The sequence below is a fragment of the Oncorhynchus kisutch genome, linkage group LG1, assembly GCF_002021735.2.
Source record: "Oncorhynchus kisutch isolate 150728-3 linkage group LG1, Okis_V2, whole genome shotgun sequence".
NCBI classification, from domain to species: domain Eukaryota; kingdom Metazoa; phylum Chordata; class Actinopteri; order Salmoniformes; family Salmonidae; genus Oncorhynchus; species Oncorhynchus kisutch.
Window position 1 is genome coordinate 42,023,308 of NC_034174.2, and position 18,066 is coordinate 42,041,373.

Consider the following 18,066-nt stretch of genomic DNA (forward strand, 5'->3'; position numbering starts at 1 on the left):
TGGAGCAGCAGGACCGCAGAAAGATGCCAGGAGGATGAATGCAGCAAGCATCTCAACCACAATGCTTCAGAAATATAGCTTCCTCACATTGAAGATTGTGTCTGAGGTCACTGTCCAGCCAGAGGGTCAACCTGGCAGAGAGCATTAAGTGCTCCGTGTGAGGTGAGGAAATACCTGGAATAGGTAAAGGGTGGCATGTTTACAGAGTCACCTCCAGTTCTGGCAGGCAAGGATGGCTGTTGATCGAATCAAACTTTATGTCACATGCGCCAAATACAACAAGTGTAGACCTTACCGTGAAACGCTTCCTTTACAAGCCTTTAACCATTGGATTTGATCCAAAGCTGCGCTGTGTGGCACTAGATCTGGTTTCTGCCACTGCATCCCAAGTGTTCTTAGAGAGAAAACAGAGAAACCGAAAGACCCCCTTTCTGTAACGCCATCTTCTTTAAGATAAACCACACACACACACAATCTGGCTGGCTGGGAACCGCTATATGGTTGTTGTTGTGGCTGTTTTTATTAAACCAATTTGAAGGGGTTAATCAGTGATACATAAGCATAACATGCCAGATGTGCCATGACTTCATTTGTAAGTTACCCTCTTTCTGTCAGATAAAGTTACTTGATTCTTCTTACATCTACTACTGAAGTTAAAAAACATTGGATTGGTGGAAACATGGGCAAGAGTTTCCTTCCACCCTATTTCTTGCACCAGTCTAGGTGCTTATTCTTTTAAATCCAAGTCACAATAGGATTGATTTATAATTTAAATCTAACCAAACCTATGTCCTGGCCCATCACCATATGTATTACTTCTTCCCCAGTGGCAGGAAGTGACATCCCAAACTAGCAAACTGTCACGATTGTTTGAAGCATACTCCGACCAACGTGCAGCGTGATCTGTGTTCCACATCTTTATTTAGTGAAACGCACAAAACAATAAAGCAAGAACGAAGATGCACTGGAGGCTCCTGCCCTGGAGCTGGAGCTGGAGGTTCCGGACCGTGGACCGTCGCAGGAGGTTCCGGACCGTGGCCGGTCGCAGGAGGCTCTGGACCGGGTACCGTCGCCTGAAGCTCTGGACCGGGTACCATCGCCTGAAGCTCTGGACTGGGGAGGCACACTGGAGGCCTGATGCGTGGGGCCGGCACAAGTGGTACCGGACTGGTGACATGCACTTTAGGGCGAGTGCGGGGAGCAGGCACAGGAGGTACCTGACTGGGAAGGTGCACTTGAGGGAGAGTGCGAGGAGCCGTCACAGGACGCACTGGACTGGGAAGACGCATGTACGGACTGGGGAGGTGCACTGGAGGCCTGGTGCGTGGAGTTGGCACAGGACGTACTGTGCTGTGGAGGCGTACTGGAGACCTGGTGCGTATAGCCGGCATCAATTGTAACGGAACTTTAACACACTTCGCAAGGTGAGTACGAGGAGTTGGCACAGGACGTACTGGGCTGTGAAGGCGTACTAAAGACTTGGGGCGTAGAGCTGGCACAGATGGTGCCGGGCTGAGAAGGCGCTTTTCAACGCGCCTGCGCTGCAGCATACTCCTTTCCACAACCTCTCTCCGGTATCTCTCATTACTTTCTTCTATCGACTCCCACACAGGCTCTGGCTCCCTCCCCAATTCCGCCGACCACCCCATATCCCCCCCCCCAAAAAATATGTTTGGGCTGTCTTTTGGGCTTTCTCTGTGGTTGCGAACCCCGTCGTCGTCGCTGTCCTCCCTTCTCTTCCTGCGTCCCCCGCCAAGGAAGGCGAGACGATCATTTGAAGCATACTAGGACCAACGTGCAGCGTGATCTGGGTTCCACATCTTTATTTAGTGAAAAGCACAAAACAATAAAGCAAGAACGAAACATGACGACAATGGAGTGCTGACATACAACTACCCATAAACAATATCCCACAAACCACAGGTGGAAAAAAGACTACCTAAATATGATCCTCAATTAGAGACAACAATTACCAGCTGCCTCTAATTGGGAATCATACAAAATCACCAACATAGAAAAACAAAACTAGAACCCCACATAGAAATAATAAACTAGACTAAACCTCAGTCACGCCCTGACCTACTCCACCATAGAAAATAAAGGCTCTCTATGGTCAGGATGTGACACAAACTATATGCCTACAACACAGAAATGGCTCCTAGCCTCCCACGCATAGGCTACTTTCTGTGCCTAACACTAAACCTGAAACTCAATAATAAAACAAATGAAATAGAAACATTTTTATCAAACTGAAACTAAATAAAAACTAGTAAATCAACTCTGAAAATCGAACTGGGATTGAAACAAAATTACCTTTAAAAGTCAAGTGCAGGACGATGTTGGTGTGATTTGTTTGAATCCCGGCCTGAGTTTACTTGGGTAATAAATAACATTTAGTCCATGTCTTTCTGGAGACGTGCAGTTAGCGCCTACGGGGTCTCTATCGATGCTGTGGGGTGCATCAGGGTATTTATCCCTGCCCTGTCTGCCCAGCAAGTACCCATACATATGACCTCAATTACCTCGACTAAGCTGTGCCTCCGCACATTGACTCTGTAACTGTACACCCTGTATATAGCCTGGCTACTGATCTTTTATTGTTGCTATTTAATTATGTTATTTTTCTGTTTTCTTTATTTTTTACTTCAGTTTATTTTCGTAAATACTTGAACAATTATTTTTCTTCAAACTGCATTGTTGGTTAAGGCCTTGTAAGCAGGCATTTCACTGTAAGGTCTACACCTCGTTGTATTCGGCACATGTGACAAATTAAAATGCGTTTGATTTGTAATGTGCTGTGAAAATCAAGTGTTTTCATTCCCAGTTCTTCCCTCTGAATGACCCACACAGAGATAAACTACTGATTAGGAAGTTAGCTGTCAATGATAACAGTAAATAGGGGAAGCGGGATTATTACACATGCGTGTTAAGTTATAATATACTGAACAAAAATATAAACGTAACATGCAACAATTTCAAAGATTATAGTTCATACAAGGAAATTAGTCAATTGAAATACAATCATTAGGCTATGGATTTCACATGACTGGGCAGGGGTGTAGCCATAGGCCCACCCACTTGACAGTAAGGCCCACCTACTGAGTAGCCAGGCCCAGCTAATCAGAACTCGTTTTTCCCCACAAAAGGGCTTTATTACAGACAGAAATACAGTACTCCTCAGCACGCCCCACCCCGCCTCAGACGATCCCCAAGGTAAAGAAGCCGGATGTGGAGCTCCTGGGCTGGCGTGGTTACACGTGGTCTGCTGTTGTGAGGGCGGTTGGACGTACTGCCAAATTCTCTAAAACGACGCTGGAAGTAGTTTATGGTAGAGAAATGAACATTAAATTCTCTTGCAATAGCTCTGGTGGACATTCATGCAGTCAGCGTGCCAATTACACACTCCCTCAAAACTTGAGCCATCTGTGTTGTGTGACAAAACTGTACATTTTAAAGTGGCCTTATATTGTCTCCAGCACAAGGTGCACCTGTGTAATGATCATACTGTTTGATCAACTTCTTGATATGCCACACCTGCCAGGGGATTATCTTGGCAAAGGAGAAATGCTCACCAACAGGGATATTAACAAATTTGTGCACACGGGGAGATCCCGGATAGCACGAGCCTTACTGACGGCGGTCATGTGCTGCAACTAAAATATGAGCACGGAATCTCTTGCTAAGGAAGGGTTCCATTTGAGAATGCATTACTATAATGAATGTATTGTTTTTGTGTGTTAATCCTTTACATAAATGTTTTATAATCCGAAGTGTGGTTGCAAAATTACACAGATTGCTAAAACATGATTTCTGAAATGTGGCTAATCAAATTTGTCTTGTGCTGCCATCTAGTGTTGACTTGGAAGTAGTGTAGTTCATTCTGGTATTTCTTGGTCGCTAAAGGGTATTTTGATATCATATATCGTCACAGTTGGAATATTATTTAATTTATAAGATGAATAAACACATTGATACAGAAACATAAAGACATAAAGAGGTCACACATTTTACATTGTCAGAAAAAAAGCACAGACATTGCACTTGAAAAATAGCTGTCTTTCCACATCTGCATTGATTGACTAAAACCAGTCTATTCAAGGATATCTAATCCCAAGGACATCTAGAGCCAAATGCTTTTGAGGTCAATACCAAGTGTAACCGGTGGGAATCACCAGTGACTGCTGCTTTTTCCTCTATTTCCTGTCTTCGCTGGCTGTTCCTGTATTCTCCCCTGGCTGTGTGCTCTTGGATTTTCTAGCCTTCCTGGACTGTTGGATGGCCTGTGTAACATCAGGGGCAGTCCAGTGTTGGCGGGTCAAAGTGTGCTGTACGGTGAAGGGTCCGTCACTGGTGCGGCGCACTGCTTTACATACAGTCGTGCTGCGGAGCTCCAAGCCCACCTCATGCAAGATTCTGCACAGGTATCGCTGGGTTTCATTCAAACACTGCACCTCTGATTAATGTAATGTGAAAAATGGAATTAGCAAACTATTACAGAATATCTAATACATATCGAATGCAACATTAAGGTGACTGTTGCAGTTTATCAGTTAAAAAGGGACATGTGCCAAGTCCTATTGCATGTATGAGTGTTGCTCTGTAGCCATGTGTGTGAGCAAGTGTCTATCCAGGAGGGTATTGTACAGTACAGGTGAAATACTTACCCAAGGTATAGTGGGGTGGTTGGAAGTGTAATAAACGCAGGCCTGTCATAATAGGGGGAGAGATCCAGTCGGGATGGAGTTTCCCCTTCGCAGCCAGCTCATAGGCCTCCTGGGTGTTCATGTCCACCTTAGAGTACCTGCCAGAACCAACACAGTTATCCTACACTGCTCTGCACACTAGGTATAGAAAAATTACAAATAAGCTTGAGCTGGCACTGACAACTGTGCCTTCGGGAAGTATTCAGACCCCTTGACTTAATCCACATTTTGAGAGATTACAGCCTTATAATAAAATGTATTAAAATAGTCCCGTCCCCCCCTCAATCTACACACAATACCCCATAATGACAAAGCAAAAACAGGTTTGGACATTTTTGCTAATATATATATTTTTAATTATACATTTACATAAGTATTCAGACCCTTTACACAGTACTTTGTTGTAGCACCTTTGGCAGCGATTACAGCCTTGCATTTCTTGGGTATGACGATACAAGCTCGGCACACCTTTATTTGGGGAGAATCTCCCATTCTTCATGCAGGTCCTCTCAACCTCTGTCTGGTTGGATGGGGAGTGTTGCTGCACAGCTTCTTTCAGGTCTCTCCAGAAATGTTACATTGGGTTCAAGTACGGGCTCTGGCTGGGCCACTCAAGGACATTCAGAGACTTGTCCCAAAGTTATTTTGGCTATGTGCTTAGGGTCATTGTCCTGTTGGAAGGTGAACCTTCACCTCAGTCTGAGGTTCTGGGAGCTCTGGAACAGTTTTTTTTCAAAGATCTCTCTGTACTTTGCTCTGTTTATTTTTGCCTCGATCTTGTATAGTCTCTCAGTCCCTGCGTCTGAAAAACATCCCCACAGCATGATTCTGCCACCACCATGCTTCATCGTAGGGATGGTGCCAGGTTTCCTTCAGACATGTTGCTTGGCATTCAGGCCAAAAAGTTACATCTTGGTTTCATCAGACCAGAGAATCTTGTTTCACATGGTCTGAGGGTCTTTAGATGTTTTTTGGCAAATTCCAAGCGGGCTGTCATTTGCCTTTTACTGAGGAGTGGCTTCTGTCTGGCCATTACCATAAAGGCTTGATTGGTGGAGTGCTGCAGAGATGGTTCTTAAATAGAAGAAGTTTGGAACCACCAAGACTCTTCCTAGAGCTGGCCTCCCAGCCAAACTGAGCAACCGGGGAAGAAGGGCCTTGGTCATGGAGGTGACCAAGAACCCGATGGTCATGCTGACAGAGCTCCAGAGTTCCTCTGTGAAAATGGGAGAACCTTCCAGAAGGACAATGATGGAGGCCATTGTGTTCTTGGGGATCTTCAATGCTGGAGAAATGTTTAGGTACCCTTCCCCAGATCTGTGCCCCGACACAATCCTGTCTAGGAGCTCCAAGGACAATTCCTTCGACCTCATGGCTTGGTTTTTGCTCTGACATGCACTGACAACTGTGGGACCTTATATAGAAAAGTGCATGCCTTTCCAAATCATATCCAATCAATTGAATTCAGCACAGGTGGACTCCAATCAAGTTATAGACACATCTCAAGGATGATCAATGGAAACAGGATATGCCTGAGCTCAATTTCGAGTCTCGTAGCAAAGGGTCTGAATACTTATGTAAATAAGTATTTCTGCTTCTAATTTTGAATACATTCGCAAAAATGTCTAAACCCCTGTTTTCGCTTTATCACAATGGGGTAGTGTGTGTAGATTGCAGATTTTTTTATTGAATTGTCCATACATTTTAGAATAAGGCTGTAACGTAACAAAATGTGGAAAAAGCCAAAGGGTCTGTAAACTTTCTTTGGCAATGCTCTAATTGCTATACGCCGTGGCTCAGTGAGTAGATAGAGCAAGGTGGACAGAGAGGGATATAAGAGGTGGACCACAGAACTAGAATGAATGGTGGACGTACATGAGCAAGGCCTTCTGATTGGATCCCTGGATCATGGCCAGGACTTTCTCCAGCTGTGATGTGTTCTGGAAGGCACGTCAAGGGTTTCAATGCAGTCAAGATAAGGTGTTTATAGATTCAGTATTTCTTTCAGTAAGGTGGAAGGCAAAAAAAGAAAGCGCTGTAACTACAATATGTGGTTCTCTCTATGAGGTGTGAGAGAAGTTGTCTGTGGCCATCCCGAATTCACCCTCCAATGTATAATCGTGAATAAATTAAAAGTAAAAAAAAAATGCATCATGGCAATCTCAGCATTGCATCACAACAATGCCATATGGATTTTCCACCTCCTACTCTTTTACATGTAACATAAATAGAGAGGTATGCTTACTCTAGTGACATGAGATCTGTAGAGATCAGTCAAAGCCTTGTTTGCCTGGCCAACAACTGAGGAGAAACAGATGTCATGATGATTTACAGCCTCAAACATCACATGAAAAGTGAAAACTTCATCAGTGCAGTAATGGAGGCCCAAGGGACTTCAGGTTACAAAAAAAGGTATGGGAACTGTAAAAATATCTGAACATTATAAAGTGGAAATGAACACACGTACTCAATTACATGCTTGCTTACACATACAGACTTATACACACACACCTGATCTCGCTCTCTTCTCTCACTTTCTCTCTTTTCTCTTCTCTCCCTCTATTGTCGAGAACTGTTTTATAATTTAATGTGTTTATTGTTTGTCTATCTTTTTTATGTACAGTATTTGTCTTCAAGTTTATATATGTTTACAACAAGCAAAGGGAAGATATCAGAATAGGGGCATTGGGGAATAATAACATATTGTACGGAATACATTTGTACTGTAAGTGAAGCCGTCTCTAGAGTAATGCAAGGTCTCTTTCATGATAATTTGAAACGCCAATTGCTATGGAAATGCTGGGATGTGTTTTTCAAATTAGTTTTAAGGTAATTATGATGCAACTATGATGGTGATATGATATGTATTACAATTACCATCATGAATATTACGGTTAAACGCACTACATGTTACACACATAGACACTCGACCGTGCAAATTGAGTTATTATTTATTTGGACATCACACGTTATAGTCTTACTCTTATACAGACATCGTACACACTCTCACTCCATCACATCCAATATCATACACATCAACCTACTCAAATTTGCTACACACATAATATCTTGTCTCAATTTTCTGTGGCATTGGCTCACAGGCAAACAGGCAAGGGAAACTCGCTACATCCTTAGATGAAGTTGCAAGAAAAAGAAATGGGGTGGTGAAATAATTTTCCGTCATGGACAAAGGAACTCAAAGGGTGTGATGATATTAATTAACAAACATTTCGATCTGAATGTGCAACTAGTCTGGAATGATTCGCAAGGAAGGTGGATCCTTTTGAATATGAAAGTGGACCAAAAAAATGTTTGGCCTCAATAATCTATATGGTCCAAATCAGGATGATCCACACTTCTTCGAAAACATTTACACCAATTTATTGAACTTACAGGAAACACATTTTCTAATCATTATGGTAGGAGACTATAACACAGTGTTAAATACCTAAATGGACCATAAAGGTAATCACTCTACAAACTATCATCACCGTGCCCTTAAGGAAATCATAAATATTATGGACACATTAGAAATAGAGGATATTTGGAGACTAAAAAACCCCGACCTAGTCAGATATACATGGATGAGACTTAATCAAGCTTGTCGTCTTGACTACTTTCTTGTCTCTTTCTCTCTTACATCAAAGGTTTAATAGGAGACATAATGCGATTGGCATTCACATAACTCTTATAGGTTTTCCACATGAACGGGGATATTAGAAATTTTATCAAAGTTTACTGGAGGACAACTCATTTTGAACTAAGACAAAATAATTTATAACTGAATTTTTCCAGTATAATATAGATTCAGCAAATCCCTTTATTGTTCGAGATACCTTTGAATGTACCTTCAGGGGTAATTTAATTCAATATTCATAAATAATAACAAACAGTTTCTGGCTAAAGAGACAAGACTAACATGGGAAATCCATGAACTAATAGTACAGGTAGTTAGCAATAAAAATGATACTACAGAGATAGAAAATAAGTTAGAGGAAAAACAAAAAGAACTTGAGGAAAGTATTCATGAACGATCTAATGTAATCTATTACAAAAATAAAGAAAACTGTGTGGAATAAGGAGAAAAACGCACAAAATTCTTCATGAATCTCCAATACAGTAACGCTAACAAAAAATAATTAGCAGAAACTCGTTACTGAAGACGGAGTTATTTATGGTTCTCTGAATTATATTTTAAAAGAGGAAGCTCATTATTTTAGGCAGATGTTGTCTTTTCCGTCTCATCCTTTCCCATTGAATGAAGATTATGGTAAGGAATTATTTCAAAATAATATAAAACATTTGAAGATTAACAAATTTACAGAAAGTTCAGTACGAAGGCCAAATTACAGAGGAATAAATTTTTGAGGCTATTATATCCTTTCAGTCTGGAAAAACCCCAGGGCTTGATGGCATACCAGTAGAGGTATATCAAGTATTTTTTTATATACTAAAAACTCCATTGTTAGATTGTTTTAACTACTCCCATAGAAATGGTAGTCTGTCAGGTACTCAGCAGGAAGGTCTGATTTCTCTACTATTAAAACAAGACCCAGATGGCAAATATAAAGACCCAGTCTATCTAAAAAACTGGAGGCCCCTTACACTTCAATGTTGTGATGCAAAAATAATAGCAAAATGCATAGCACTCAGAATTAAAAGAGTTTTACCAGGTATTGTTCATCCTAAACAGAGAGTTTTTTTTACATGGACGATACATTGGAGATAATATACGACAACTACTAGAAATAATAAAACATCATGAAACATATAAGAAGCCAGGAATGGTATATATAGTGGATTTTGAAAAGGCATTTGATAAAGTAAGACTGGATTTTATTTATAAATGCCTGGATTTTCTCAATTTCGGTAATTTTCGTATAAAATGGGTAAAAATAATGTATAGCAACCCCAGGTGTAAAATAGTAAATAACGGCTACTTCTCAGAGAGTTTCGAATTGTCAAGAGGAGTTAAACAAGGGTGTCCGCTGTCACCATATCTATTCGTTACAGTTACAGAAATGCTAGCTATTAAAATCAGATCCAATGACAACATTAGAGGATTAGAAATCCAAGGCTTGAAAACAAAGGTGTCCATGTATGCCGATGACTCAAGTTTTATATTAAGTCCGCAAGCTAGATCCATGCAATGTCTCATTGAAGATCTAGATAACTTTTCTGTACTCTCTGGACTAAAACCTAATTATGATAAGTGTACAATATTACGTATTGGATCCTTAAAAAATACAACTTTTACATTACCCTGCAGCTTACCTATAAAATGGGCTGATGGTGAAGTAGACATACTCGGTATTCATATCACAAAATATATAAATAAGCTCTCCACAATGAATTTCAATAGAAAACTTGTAAAAGTAGACAATATCCTGCAACCATGGAGAGGTAAATACCTGTCTCTTTATGGACAACTTGCCCTGATTAACTCCTCAGTCAATTCACTTACTTATGGCACTGCCTACTCCTGATGATTCGTTTTTCAAATCATATGAGCAAATCATATTTAGCTTTATCTGGGACGCTAAACCAGACAAAATAAAACGTGCCTATCTATATAATGAATATGAATTGGGTGGGTTGAGATTATTAAATATAAAGCACTAAACCTCTCTCTAAAAGCTTCACTCATTCAAAAGTTTTATTTGAACCCTAGGTTCTCAAGTAGATTACTAAGAAAAGCTCATCTATTGTTTAAAAATGGCCTTTTGCCATTTTGGCAGATTGCCATGTCTCATTTTCGATTAATTGAAAATGATACTTTGAAAAAAGTATCTCTCTTTTTCAAACAAGCATTGCAGAGCTTGCTACAATTTCAATTTCATCCCCCTAAAAATTTATATTACAACAAATATTACGGCTGAACTCAAAAAGATGTTTGAAAAGGGTATTTTATTCTTAAATGATATTGTAAATTGGAAGGGTTGAGTTATTTCCTTCATGGAGTTATCAGAATTGTACGGAAAGGTCTGCTCAATTCAAGAGTACAACCAATTCATTAGCATTGCCCCAAAAATGGAGGAGGCGGGTGGCAGCGGGAGGAGGTAGGGAACTGGTCTGTCTGCCCAATTTAAAGGATCAAAACTGGCAGAGGAATAAAAATAGCATAAATAGGAATGTATACCAGTTTCATTTGAGGACCAGGATGTTGACAACTGTGTCATAGAGATTGGAAAATAGTTGGGAAGAGATTTTTGATGTACCGATTCCATGTATGAATTGATATATAAAACAATGCAAGATTCATATATATAACAACGCAAGATTCAAGACTTGGTGCTTTTCAGCTAAAATTATTATATCGAATTCTTGCCACCAACAAAATGTTGAATATTTGGGGCATAAAATCATCAAAACTCTGCAGATTTTGTTGTGAGGATACATAAACAATAGACCGTTTATTTTGGTATTTCCCTCAGGTAGCCTGTTTCTGGTTACAGGTTCAAGAACGGCTGAAAATGCATAGCATTGATCTAAAATTGACCCTAGAAATAGTACTGGTAGGAAATCTGGAGAGACCGGGTCAGTCAATTACAAATATACTAATACTCTTAGTAAAAGTATTTATCTTCAAATCGCAATCTGTGGATTCTATTCGATTAGATAGATTAAAATTGTACGTTAAACATCACAGCATAGTTGAAAGATATGCATTCCGTAGAAACCCGAAGTGGGTGGCCAGCAGAGATAGGTGGGATGGGCTGAGGGAAGCTGAGGGTTGGTATGTGGAATTGGAGACAAGTGGGAGTGTAGTTTCGGTGTGAGATATAGAATGATGGTCAAAGATAAAAGTTTGGGTTCACGTTTTTTGGCCTGGTGGTAGATCGGTCAACATGCCCTTGAGCAGGGCATTGATTCTGGATGCTTCTGTGTGTCGCGCTGAACGGGAATCTGTTGGATGACTAGTATGATGTAGTTGTTGAGTGGTTTCACTGCAAGTATATTGTATGTTTTGAATATTCAATAAAAACATTTTTTTTTTTTTATGAATATGTATGGTTCAAATGAGCACATCCCTAAGCAGTTTTTTTTGGAAAGGACATGACCGGGCTCTACTTGGTTTGAATAGCGGGAAACCGAGTTACTGAGATTTCCTGCCCAAACCCACTCCCTTTTCCCGGGATAAATAATTGCGAGTAATCTGTAAATTATAATAAATTATTTCATTGAAATGGAACTATTAAATGATATGCGATGTCTAAATCTGGCTTTTCTACGGCCTTCTCTCTCTGCTTTCTGCATGATCAATCATCAACGCTCAGGGTGGGGACAAACATTGCACCCCTCAGAGCCAGGTTCCAGCTTAGGTTCCAGATTAGCTTCCAGCCTTTCTAGGGAGTTTTTCCTAGTCATCGGTCACACCCTGACCTGAGAGAGATGTTTTATTTCTCTATTTGGTGAGGTCAGGATGTGATGTGGGGTGGGCATTCTATGTTTTGTATTTCTTTGTGTTTAGCTGAGTGTGGTTCCCAATCAGTGGCAGCTGTCTATCGTTGTCTCTGATTGGAAATCATACTTAGGTAACCTTTTTCACCACCTATGTTGTGTGATCTTGTTTATGTACAGCTCTTGTAGCCTACGGAACAGTACGTTCATTTTGGATTCACTTTGTTATTTTGTTGCTGGTTCTCAATTAATAAATAAGATGACCACAAATTACGCTGCGCCTTGGTCTCCCTCAAACAATGCCTGTTACACCATCGTGCTTCTACATCTGCATTGCTTGCTGTTTGGGGATTTAGGCTGGGCTTCTGTATAGCACTTTGTGACATCGGCTGATGTAAAAAGGGCTTTATAAATACATTTGATTGATTAGTTTCATTTAACTGTTGAAAGCGAGGAAGGAATGAAGCAACAATAGAGAAAGGCATATATGCGTCAGCTTACTAAATATAAAATAGGTCCTATTAAATCTAACAATTAAAATCAAATTCGCTAGCATACACTTGTTACTTTGTCGGCCGCATGTCCTGCACCAGCATTGCATGTTTTCTCCCAGCTTCATGGTTTGAGCGAGGTGAGTAAATCCAGTACAATACACACTCAAAAAGATTAGCCTACTGGAGGTTATTTAATTTATTTACCCAGGAGAGTATAGCTACATCTTTGGGCTTTTATGTTTTTCTGTTGTGCGTAACATGCTATCCATGTGCTGGATAAAGGCACAATCATTTGGACTTTTTGGGGCTTGGGCTTATAAAATGTCTTTAATGTATGGCGCATCAGGCTTTAATTTTCATGCTGAGCAAAGCTCTAATCAAATCCACAAATATTTATATGCTTTAATAAATTACATTTCTGGTTTTGACGGGAAATGATTTATTCTCATGCTGTAACATTTGTAAATACCGGGAAAATATTCAACTATAGGCTCTACTGTGCGACCATTTTATTTGCATATGGCCATAAATATTTTGCTGTGCACATTTTTATTCAGGAGCACCAGTGCCCCAAGACAAATGAAGGATTCTAGCTTTATTAGACGCACACGTGCTCCTGATAAAAAAAGGTCAGGGTAGAGCCCTGCATGACAGAAAGTCCCACCTAGAACTCCCGAGGAGAATGCATCCAGTCGATGACCCACTGCTGCTCGTATGTACTGGAACTCAGGTCCACTCACTGATTTAGGGGACAAACAAGTAAACAATAGCACTGTTATTGAATTCATACAAATCCAGCATCATAAACTACAGTGAAAGCACTCATAAGTGGTGTAAGGCTCATAAAAAGGCTTGGAAGTGATTGTACAGTGCAACATACCCAGAGGGTGGTGGGCCAGCAAAGGGACAGAGGCTGCAGACAGGGTGAGCTCACTGGAACCCTCAGCCACAACACTGATAGGCTCAGCCAAGAACTGTAGCCGCTGATGATGGGCAGTAGGAGGGGCAGCATTTATCCCTGTGAAGATAGAGTGCATCATCATCATAATTTCCTTCATCTGCATTAACCTGGAATGAACTGGACAGGTAACAATAAATCCCCTGCAGACATTTCTTGCTAAGTCTGGTCAGGTAGTAGCTCTCAAACTCTTGGGGGCATTTAACGCCACCGCTGTGTTTTAACATTTAGAACGTCAATAATTATTGTTTGTGATATGGCATTCGAAAGATAGGACCCTCTTTCATCAGCGAGAAAGAATCTGTCAAATAAAAAAATGACACACTTACTTACTGCACAGATGCCGACAGTTATGGGTGCCTCCATCCGATGAAACTACACTTCCCGAGTTAGGCTTACACAGGTGTTCGTCTCAGCATGCTTGATAGCTCAGTTGCAGTAATTAACTGAGGTACTAGCCTCTTGTCTTCCATAAACAAGCCCTGTAACATGGAGATATGGCTGTGTGGGAAAACGAACAAGGTGTATCAATTTAACCTTTTGTTTTTTGAAAATGATTTATGCATGATATGACAGTTAAAGTTCTTATGCTTCCAGAACCATACTGCAAACGATGCGTGTTAATGTTCAAACTGAGCATCGGGCTCTTAACAAAACTCCCCTGTACAGAAGACGCCTTCTTCCAATGACTCTTGTGTGTAATGTAATGGAACTGAGAGTCATGATCAAGGGCTAGTCAGGTGGTAAAGTACTGGGGATCTATATATGTGGAACGAATTGTGCTAAGAAAAATTGGGATCGAAAAGAAGCTACAGTACATGAGGCGGTTAAGAAGTGATCCGATAAGAACACTAGTTATAAATGTAGAATACTTTTGTTAAGATGTATATTTTATCCAAGCTAATGTTCCAAAGCGTTATATTCAAAGCGTTATATTTATATCCAAAGCGGTATGATATAGAATCTAAACAGTGTGATGAACCCATCAAAGTTGAAGAGATTATAGGGCCACCCGGGTGGTGCAGTGGTCTAGGGCACTGCATCGCAGTGCTAGCTGTGCCACCAGGGACTCTGGTTTTGAGCCCAGGCTCTGTCGCAGCCAGCCGCGACCGGGAGGTCCAATTACATCAGAATTTTACAAATTATTTTCTGAACAAGTAGCTCCCATCCTATTTGAAGTTTTTTTTAGAGAGTATTAAAAACAATGTTCCCCCTCCTACAATGAGTCAGGGGTTAATAACACTAATACCTAAGCCTAAAAAATAAGTGCTACTCATCAATAACTGGCATCCAATTTGTCTTCTTAATAATGACTATAAGATATTAGCCTTACTACTTGCAAAAATAATTAAAGAAGTCCTGGATGCAATCATTGATGAAACACAGTCTGGCGTTATGAGGAACAGACATATTTCTAACAATATCAGACTAGTATTAGACATACTTGACTACTCAGACCTAATAATCGAGGATAGCTCATATTATTTTTTGATTTTTATAAAGCATTTGACACAGAAGAGCATCAGTTCCTCTTCCACTCCCTTGAGAGACTTGACTTTTTTTTTTCTGTAAGGCTATTAAGACTATACAAATGGTAACAGCTCTATCAAATTGAAATATGGCACCTCACCTAGATTTGAGTTAAAGAGAGGAATTAGGCAAGGTTGTCCTATCTCTCCATACCTGTTTTTATTGATCACCCAACTTCTTACAAATTCTTTAAATAATAGTTCTGGACAAGGTATTTCCATAGCTGGTAAAGAAATTATTATAAGCCAACTGGCTGACGATACTGCAGTCGTGGCCAAAAGTTTTGAGAATGACACAAATATTAATTTCCACAAAGTTTGCTGTTTCAGTGTCTTTAGATATTTTTGTCAGATGTTACTATGGAATATTGAAGTATAGTTAAAAGCATTTCATAAGTGTCAAAGGATTTTATTGACAATTACATGAAGTTAATGCAAAGAGTCAATATTTGCAGTGTTGACCTTTCTTTTTCAAGATCTTTGCAATCCGCCCTGGCATGCTGTCAATTAACTTCTGGGCCACATCCTGACTGATGGCAGCCAATTCTTGCACAATCAATGCTTGGAGTTTGTCAGAATTTGTGAGTTTTTGTTTGTCCACCCGCCTCTAGAGGATTGGCCACAAGTTCTCAATGGGATTAAGGTCTGGGGAGTTTCCTGGCCAGGGCCCCAAAATATCAATGTTTTGTTCCTTGGGCCACTTAGTTATCACTTTTGCCTTATAGCAAGGTGCTCCATCATGCTGGAAATAATTACTGGAGAGGAATAAGTGGAATAGCATCAAATACATCCAACACATGGTTTCCATGTGTTGGATACCATTCCATTCATTCCATTCCAGCCATTATTATGAGCTGTCCTCAGCAGCCTCCTGTGTGTCTCACCATTATTTCTCTTGAGTATTCATGTTGATCAATATTTTGGCTTTGCTGGCCTATTGTAAATGATAAAATAAATCTGATCAATACATACAGTACAATTCTGAACGTATTGTCATTTATAATGATAATGAAGAGGCACCAAGAAATTGTCCAGACACTTATTGTAGGCTGTTTTCATTTACATTCCCTTAAGTAATAATAACACATTTAATTTGTATAGCTTTTCATTACAGAGCTATCTCAAAGCTCTACTGAGGAAAGAATAAAGCATACAATAAAAATAACATAGTATATGTTACGATTTCCTAATTGTTGTGGCTAATGTTAAATAAGTGGCTAGGTTTACTAATGCTAACATTAGCTAGGCTAGGGGTTAGAATTAGGGATTAAGGTTAGGTTTAAAGGATAGGAGTTAGGTTAAAGGGGTAGGTTTAATGGAAGGGTTAGCTAACATGCAAAGTAGCCACAAAGTAGCTAAAATGTAGTAAGTTGTTACAAATGAGCTATATTGCTAAAATTGCTCATGATGAGATTTCAACACACAACCTTTGGGTTGCTAGACATTCGCGTTACATACCTACCCATCCACCACCAAACAATCATCATACTTCTGTTGCCTTACGTAAGTAACCTTCTGTTTTATGTAACCATATCAAACTTAACATATCATACTAATTTAGATGTCCTGGATTTACGTTTACTATGTCCCTGATTTACTATGTTTACGATGACAGCAGGCGGGTCAAAAAAAACGAAATGGATGATTGACATCCACAAATGAATACATACCATACGAAATGTAACATATCATACTAATTGGAGTGTCCCGGATTTACATTTACTATGTTACCCCTGAGTCCAGGTTGGAATGACATCAGACCCATTGTTTACCTTATCATCAATGCCTTGTCCCATCGGTTACCGTGTTACCTGCAATGACCACAAGGCCATTTCAAAGAGCTGTCAGTTAAGGCGAGCTGATGAATATAAGCTTCCCACCCACTCAGCCTGTTCTTTCAGGCTTCCTGATAATTAAAGATGAAATGGTAAAAATCCCCCATAAAATAGCGTACAAATATTATGGGTGATGTTTTGGTCATTCAAAGGCTATTTTTACTTAGAAAATAGAATGACTGTGTGGGACCTTTAAAAACAACCACTGCGTATGCATATTAGCCAATACATATGGCATAGCCTACACATACAGCATATCTTGCAATACAATATTTTCTATAAACAGTTGTACAATGTGCTCTGCAATAAGATAACCAGAGTTTGATTTCTAAACCAGATACTTTCTCAAAAAGCAGCTTCCCAATACCATGGAGGGCATGCATAATCTTGGATGTGTTGGAATATAAAGTATGGAGAATGATAAAGAGCCTGTAAGATCATAGAAAAAGCGGTTGGGAAATAAATGTTTGAGTTTCAAATACTAAATGTTCAGTGAGTGTGAGTATATTTAGGTGGTTTAAATTATCAATGTTCCTACTAACCTTCTAAAAGTTGATGGTGCCAAAATCTTGCCAATCCATTTATTATTCTATTATGAGACATCCCAGGTAAAAAAAATATGTATATTTTAATATACTTAAATCATACTTCATTAATATATTTAAGTAAATATTTTATTTATATTTATTTGCATTTAAGTATATTAAATACATTTTAAATTATATAAATGGGGACACTTTTTTTGAACTGAAGTATATTCTTAGTATATTTGATAAAGAGCAAAATAAATATATTTTAAAACACCCTAAGTACAATTTATGTACAGTGGCAAGAAAAAGTATGTGAACCCTTTGGAATTACCTGGATTTCTGCATAAATTAGACATACAATTTGATCTGGTATGATATTCATCTTAGTCACAACAATAGACAAACACAGTGTGCTTAAACTAATAACACACAAATTATTGTATTTTTCTTGTCGAATACATCATTTAAACATTCACAACGTAGGTTGGGAAAAAATTGTCCCCGCAAAACACCAGTCTCACCGTCAACAGTGAAGAGGCGACTACGGGATGCTGGCCTTCTAGGCAGAGTTGCAAAGAAAAAGCCATATCTCAGACTGGCCAATAAAAATATTAAG

At 39.6% G+C, this 18,066-nt stretch overlaps 1 protein-coding gene across 1 annotated transcript; it reads right to left on the reverse strand.

Annotated features, from left to right (window-relative positions):
- Positions 1-4,078: 4,078 nt before the first annotated feature.
- LOC109901395 (mitochondrial mRNA pseudouridine synthase TRUB2-like) lies at positions 4,079-16,989 on the reverse strand. Its single transcript, XM_031824894.1, has 8 exons — positions 16,858-16,989; positions 13,886-14,038; positions 13,479-13,616; positions 13,263-13,337; positions 6,949-7,004; positions 6,579-6,643; positions 4,665-4,801; positions 4,079-4,453 (listed from the first exon to the last, which is right to left on the reverse strand). The coding sequence occupies exons 2-8, from the start codon at positions 13,920-13,922 to the stop codon at positions 4,194-4,196; spliced, it is 768 nt and encodes a 255-aa protein (XP_031680754.1). The 5' UTR covers positions 13,923-14,038; positions 16,858-16,989; the 3' UTR covers positions 4,079-4,193.
- Positions 16,990-18,066: the final 1,077 nt, after the last annotated feature.

What these genes read in the sequence shown, in the direction of transcription:
- LOC109901395 (XM_031824894.1), bottom strand. Translation starts at nt 13,922, where the DNA reads ATGGAGGCACCCATAACTGTCGGCATCTGTGCAGTAA. An exon ending in ATTCTCCTCGGGAGTTCTAG is followed by an intron (nt 7,005 to 13,262) that starts GTGGGACTTTCT and finishes GTTTCTCCTCAG; the next exon opens with TTGTTGGCCAGGCAAACAAG. An exon ending in ACAGATCTCATGTCACTAGA is followed by an intron (nt 6,644 to 6,948) that starts GTAAGCATACCT and finishes CGTGCCTTCCAG; the next exon opens with AACACATCACAGCTGGAGAA.